Source organism: Amblyomma americanum, chromosome 11 (assembly GCF_052857255.1).
Source record: "Amblyomma americanum isolate KBUSLIRL-KWMA chromosome 11, ASM5285725v1, whole genome shotgun sequence".
Lineage (NCBI taxonomy): Eukaryota > Metazoa > Arthropoda > Arachnida > Ixodida > Ixodidae > Amblyomma > Amblyomma americanum.
Window position 1 is genome coordinate 37,461,430 of NC_135507.1, and position 6,000 is coordinate 37,467,429.

General features: G+C 44.5%; 2 protein-coding genes across 2 annotated transcripts; one reads left to right on the forward strand and one right to left on the reverse strand.

The window, feature by feature from the left end:
• The first annotated feature begins 2,175 nt into the window (after positions 1 to 2,175).
• On the forward strand, positions 2,176 to 4,020 carry LOC144109562 (uncharacterized). Its single transcript, XM_077642385.1, has 6 exons — positions 2,176 to 2,453; positions 2,514 to 2,724; positions 2,806 to 3,055; positions 3,188 to 3,323; positions 3,422 to 3,642; positions 3,693 to 4,020. The coding sequence occupies exons 1-6, from the start codon at positions 2,229 to 2,231 to the stop codon at positions 4,018 to 4,020; spliced, it is 1,371 nt and encodes a 456-aa protein (XP_077498511.1). The 5' UTR covers positions 2,176 to 2,228.
• A 95-nt stretch (positions 4,021 to 4,115) lies between these two features.
• Positions 4,116 to 5,583, reverse strand: LOC144110305 (uncharacterized). The gene is made up of 2 exons (XM_077643154.1): positions 5,410 to 5,583; positions 4,116 to 5,319 (listed from the first exon to the last, which is right to left on the reverse strand). Exons 1-2 carry the CDS (start codon positions 5,560 to 5,562, stop codon positions 4,396 to 4,398), a joined length of 1,077 nt encoding a protein of 358 aa, XP_077499280.1. The 5' UTR covers positions 5,563 to 5,583; the 3' UTR covers positions 4,116 to 4,395.
• Between the last annotated feature and the right edge of the window lie 417 nt (positions 5,584 to 6,000).

The window sequence follows — 6,000 nt, forward strand, 5'->3', positions numbered from 1 at the left end:
CTGTTCCGAGAAACAGAAGGTTGTAAAAGTACCAAGCATAATTGGTGGCCCTTTTGGTTCATGAATAAATAGAAGATTAGTATGCTCGATGTTTTTTCTTTATGTTTTGTAACCTGTGTAATAAATTGGTCTGTAAAATTGGCATTTATTTTACATGAAGTCTTTAATCATGCACATCTAACATTAGGTCGCCGCCCTACTTTTGAGCCACCAATCTTACAAACACAATTTTTTTATATTCGACGACATATTCATTTTCATCGTCATGATTGACTATAAGCCCTAGGGAGTGAGGGAAATTAACTGTGACTGCATGAACATCCGGATGGTTACCGGAAAATACGAGTATAAGATGTTCAATTGTTTCTACGCATTTACCGCACATTGCACATGTGTCGCCTTCTTGGTGGAATTTCTTTTTGTAGCTCCGCAATCTGAGACGCCTTAATCTAATTCAAAAAGTAGGGTACTGCCTCTTGAGTTATCATAGAACCATTCCTGCCTTGTCTGTCTTTTCGAATTTGTTTATACGTCTGCAGTCGGCGTCTTTTCCGTTGAATAATATAGCTTTTACCTGCTGCACTTGATTACCTGTCGCCCAAAGCTATATTTCACCTTCCTTGTTCCCTGAACACTCTCTGTTTAGTTTAATAGCCCTTTTGCGCCAGTCTGCGCTGACGCTCTTTTTTGATAAGTATTTAAATGCCTTAACTGTAGATTCGCTATCGTAAAGTTTCCTTAGGAATTCGTTATATTTGTATATTATTCTGAACTTCCCGCACTTGGAACGATGCCCAGCCCATGTCCTCTGTACTGGCGCGTTTGTGGGTTTGTCTTGAGCACCTATCGCTAATCTTGCGGCAGCTCTCTTAATTATTATTGCTTCCAACTGAACTTGTGCCTTTAAGCACAAAACAGCGTTTCCGATAGCAAGCTCTGGCACTCTTATTCTTTTGTAAATACTTGTCACTGCGTCATATTTTTTGCACTCTCAAAATGCCCTTTGTTTCATTATGGCGGCATCTCTTCGTGCTTTCGCCCGACTGTCTACTCGAAGTTTTCCATGGATACGTGTTCTTCGTTTACCCCTACCACGATGTATTTGCATTCTGCCAGACTGGACATTTCATGTCTATTGTAAGCGCCTGATCAGTAATGACTCTAAGTCATCAGACCTCGCTCCACTGCGCTGAAGTTTCGCCTTTGTCTCCACAAGAATTAACCAGTCTGCAAATCTTCCTGGCTACCAACTAATCAAACAATATGGTCGGCACACATTAAACTGGAGATGCACAAGCCTACAGCGACTGCTTATAAACATAAATTACTTTCTTGTAGCTTTCTTTCTAAATTTATCATATAAAACATGAACATCAGTGGTGGTTATAGAGCACAACCTTGCCTTCATGCTTTCAGTGCCTCGACATGGTTCGCACTTTTAATCCTTTTGCTTGTAATATACACTTTATTATCTCGTTATATTTCCTATAGGCAATCAATTACATCCCGAAAGATACCTTCATTTTCGGCATGTTCCACAGGAGTTCTCTGTATTGCAAACATCATCATGCGATATTACCGTCAACGTTCAAAAACGGACAGCTGACTGTGTCAAAAAGCAACGCGAAAAAGTATGCTTCACAATTACAAATTTTAAGATTATGTTGCAAAATATTTACGGGTTTATGCCATGACCTTACGATTTCTTGAAAACTCAATAAAAAAGCGTCGACGACAGCAGCACGAGGCGCTGGCTTGCTTTATTGTCGTTTTGCGGCTTATCTGTCCACCAGCCAAGGTGGACAGATTGCTCATTATCCGGCGGGCAGGTTGTGGTGACGCCGGAAGGTCGCGTGGCCTAGGTGGCCCACTTGCCTCCTAGATTGCTTGTCTAGGGATATTTTGGGGATTTTTCGCTCACAATAAACGACGCCGACGGCGGCGACACCGGATTTTCTGCGAGGCGGGCTCCTTAACGCTATCGCATTAAATTAGATGAAGAAAACGAAGACGCCGAGAACGAAAAATAAAAGAAAGAAAAAAAGGTCATGCTTTGAAAGAGCAAGGCTCAATTGCATGTGTAAGCAGTTGACTACCATAGGCAAGTTGCAAGTGCTAGGAGGCGCCCCGTCGTTCGGACCTCTGGCGCCATCTGGGGAGTAGCTGCTCAAATGCGGCAGGATTACTCCCGCAGTCAGCTGCTCGCGCTGCGTGTTTGACACCCAGTGATGGCGGCAAACAACGTGCCGATATTAATTTTAGCCGGGTTTCGGGAGCTACACGACCTTGACAGCTTTTTTCGTGGAAAGAATTTGCAGAAAGGAAGACTTCTATTTGAAGCGGGGCACGTCTACGAGGTGAGGGAACTGCTCGACTCGCAAGGATCGGAGGTGACAGCTAGGTGCATACCGCAGACGAAAATCAACGCACCGGCGAGATGCGTGAAGCTCAGCGTAAGTACCTTCGTTTTACCGTGTGGTAGCATGGAATTATAGATGACACAATGCTTGCAGATCGACGGCAGAAGACGAATCTTCGCGGGGAGCTGCGATTGCCGTGCTGGCATCGCAGGGAAGTGCAAGCACGCCGCGGCAGTTGCCCTGTACATACAAGACGGCAAATGCGACTCGAAAACCTCTCATCCACGATCGTGGGGCGTACCGGCGTCTCGTAAGGCATACCCGAGGCACTCTAACGTTGCTTTCCCCAAAAAAGAAAAAGGTGAGGAACTTACCACCTGTGTTTACTCTGGAAAAATATTTTCGCGCAAGTTGCTGAAAGTTCGAGTCTTTTTATGTTGCGATTTTTCAGTGCGTGCAAATGAGGTTCCACTGAACCATGTCACACAATATTTCGGTGACCTCAACTGCCCCTTAATTGATATGTTGAGCGCAGAAGAGTGTATGCCAGCTGAGCCCGCTACAACCCCTCCTCATAGCTCTCCGCAATCCTTGGTGATTTTTGAATGGGAGAGGATTGAGAAAGAGTTCCACAGCTTTACTGTCATGCAGTGTGGAAACAAAATACTTCTTAAACGAGTTAACTTACTAGAGAGGTTTGTATCCTAGTGTACAGTACTGAAGTATTCGTATTTTTTCTTCTATAAGAGAACCTAACTAAAAACAAAGATGTAGTAACTGCTATTGTGTCTGGCTCGCTATGCCCTCCCCCCCTCCTCCCCACAAAGGCTGTCAGGCCCGGAGCGACGAATTTATGAACGCTACGTCGCTGTGTCGCCTGAAGATGTACCTGACCTGTCAGCTAGGACGGCGCTTGGTAGTCTTTGGGCTAATGAAAGGTTTCCGAGAATTACTGCTACAAAGGTACAGAGAAGTATCTTGCAGCTTGATCAATTTTCTGACCCTGACACTGATTACGCTAAGACAGACGTGGTCTTATCCTTGCCTTTTGTCTTCAGCAGGCACACAGGATTCTGACCTGCTGTAAAAGCCTCTCCGAGCGTGCAAAGAGCATTGTTACCGAGGTGCCGTACAATGGCTACCAGGTGCAGTATGGGCTGTTAAAGGAGCCATCAGCCCGTAAGGCGTTTGAAAAGAAGCACGACGTGAATGTCGCCCAATTCGGCCTGGTAGTTTGTCCTGGAGAGCCGTGGCTTGCGTGCTCCCCCGACGGCATTTTCAGGTAATCACTTTTATCGGGTTGTTCTTCCAAATAGAAAGTTTAACTTTCAGGGATGAAGACGGCAGCGCAGTGCTACTTGAAATCAAGTGTCCATTCTCAAGAAGACAGCAGAGCTTGACCAAGAGACCCCTGCTGAAATACCTGTGCGGTGAAGACATTCTGGATTTAAGACGCAGCCATTCGTACTTCACACAAATACAAATCTGCTTGCATGTGCTAGGCTTGCAGCGCTGCTACTTTTATGTACACACAAAAGTGGACTCACTTACAATCCATGTAAAAAGAAATGATGAGTTCCTGTCGTCTGCTGTGCCCAAACTGCGAAACTTTTATTTTGAGCACTTTCTCAGGGCATTGCATGAATGTACAGACATGTGATGTTTACTTATTTTAATATTGTTCGTGTAGAGGCAATATCCTTTCACAAGTGTCGCCATCCCATCACCAACAGAGACCAGAAAACAGTGCCTGTTAATGAGAACTGCTTTATTTAATATCTACACTTTTCATACTGTGACATGTAAAGCCTCTTATATGTCGCAGTAAGGGCCGTCATTTTGACCCTTCTTGTGTATATAAAAAACGTGCAATAAATTTGTTTCCCTTTTCAGCCTCATTATTTCGGTGGCTTGGAAAAAATCGGCGCCTTCAGGTTTGTTAGCACTGCTAGTACATGAAGAATCTCATCAGCATAACCAGTCAGCTCATGTGGTATCCTGCGTGTAATGATATCAAAAATTTTCAGCCTCTGAATTACTCTTTCCACATGAATGCGCTGGAGGCAGTTTCATATGTGGCATCCACCTCAGACTCCGTGAATTGTGGACTGGTAGCAAAAGGTGGCATCACCAACGTTGCATCCTGCGAGCCAACACCTGTTTTTATGCCTGGAAATCCTTTATCGGCTAAGACGAGATCTCCTGGTTCAAGAAGAGAGAAAAAACCTGATTCAACTGTTAGCGTAGTATCACTAGTTCTACCTCCAAACCCCTTTGAATGAAAAGTTATAAGGCCGTTCGGAGCTATTCCAACAAGGTACTTGATGGTGTGCCTTCCTTTGTAGTCCGAATACCACACGTTTTGTTTTTCAATTCCTGGAGGCATTTCAGTTTCAAGTTCAGTGCAATCTATGACAACTCTGCATTTTGGATAGTGTACTTTGAAGCATGGAGGTAATGTGGCCAGAACGGCTCTTTGTGATGGCCAGTATAACCATTTCCTTGTTGCAGCATGGATGTTTACAAGTAGACCCTTGAAGATGTGAGAGGCCGTTGTTTTGTGGACGCCAAAGAGAACAGCGAGAACAGAAAATGGCAGCCCATGTTTCAGTTTGATCAGAAATAACAGAATCTTGTTCTCAATGGACAACTCATTCAACTTTCTTGGAGCATGTGGCAGTATGCTTAAAAGCTGAGCAAATAATGAAACATTAATCGCTGTAAGCGCATGAAAGGCGTTTTCATCGTGTTGAAGAGATCTGAACCCCGCGAAGAAAGGCTCTTTGCACGCTGGTCCAGTGCTTTTGTCTGAAAAGCCTGGACTGCATGAGCTGCCCAAGCTTGTGCTGCACACTTCTTTGTGACTTATGTAGGATGAAGCATTTCCATCGCACAACTCTGAAATAAATGTGAAGTTCACGCTGAAAGTAACATTGCCGTCTTCAGTCATTGTTGAGGCCTGAAACCAGCATTTTAAATTTAGCTTAGCACACCAGTCAAATTAAATGCAATGAAAAGCACAAATTACATGCAGTAAACTTTTGCTTACATCCACACGATGTGCGTCATCTGCAGACTGGCCGCCGACGGAGGCCACTACGTTGTCACTGTAAAGCGGGCAGTCTGAAATCTGTGGTTCGGGGCTTGAGACACACCCTGTTTGTTGACTGTCATAACTGGATATCTGTCGCTCCTCCTGCATCTTTTGATTCTGGCGCTTTCTTTTTCTGGCAATAAATAAATAAATAAATAAATAAGGACCTCGACGCTTTGCATTTGTGGGGTAGTCACAGCCAAACAATATTGGTTCACTAAAGCACCGCGATCACGCAACCAAATCAACTGTCAATGCACAAAATGAGGTGGCATTAGCCACAATACGTCAAGCTGAGGGCAAATTCAAAAAATATATGCTCTACCTCATATAGCGGTCGCTTGAGAGAGGCCCACTCGTCGCTTTATATGCAGCGGGAAATATCGACGGGTGGTAAGCAGGGTGGCCTTCTTCATTAGATTTCACACCACCGACGAAATGCTTGCTGCATATCCTGCTATGCACTGCAGGTCTCCAGTTGCTGCCGTCATCGCTGTAAAAGCAACACATTCATCGTTAACGCAATTCGCATATCGCCGGAACATA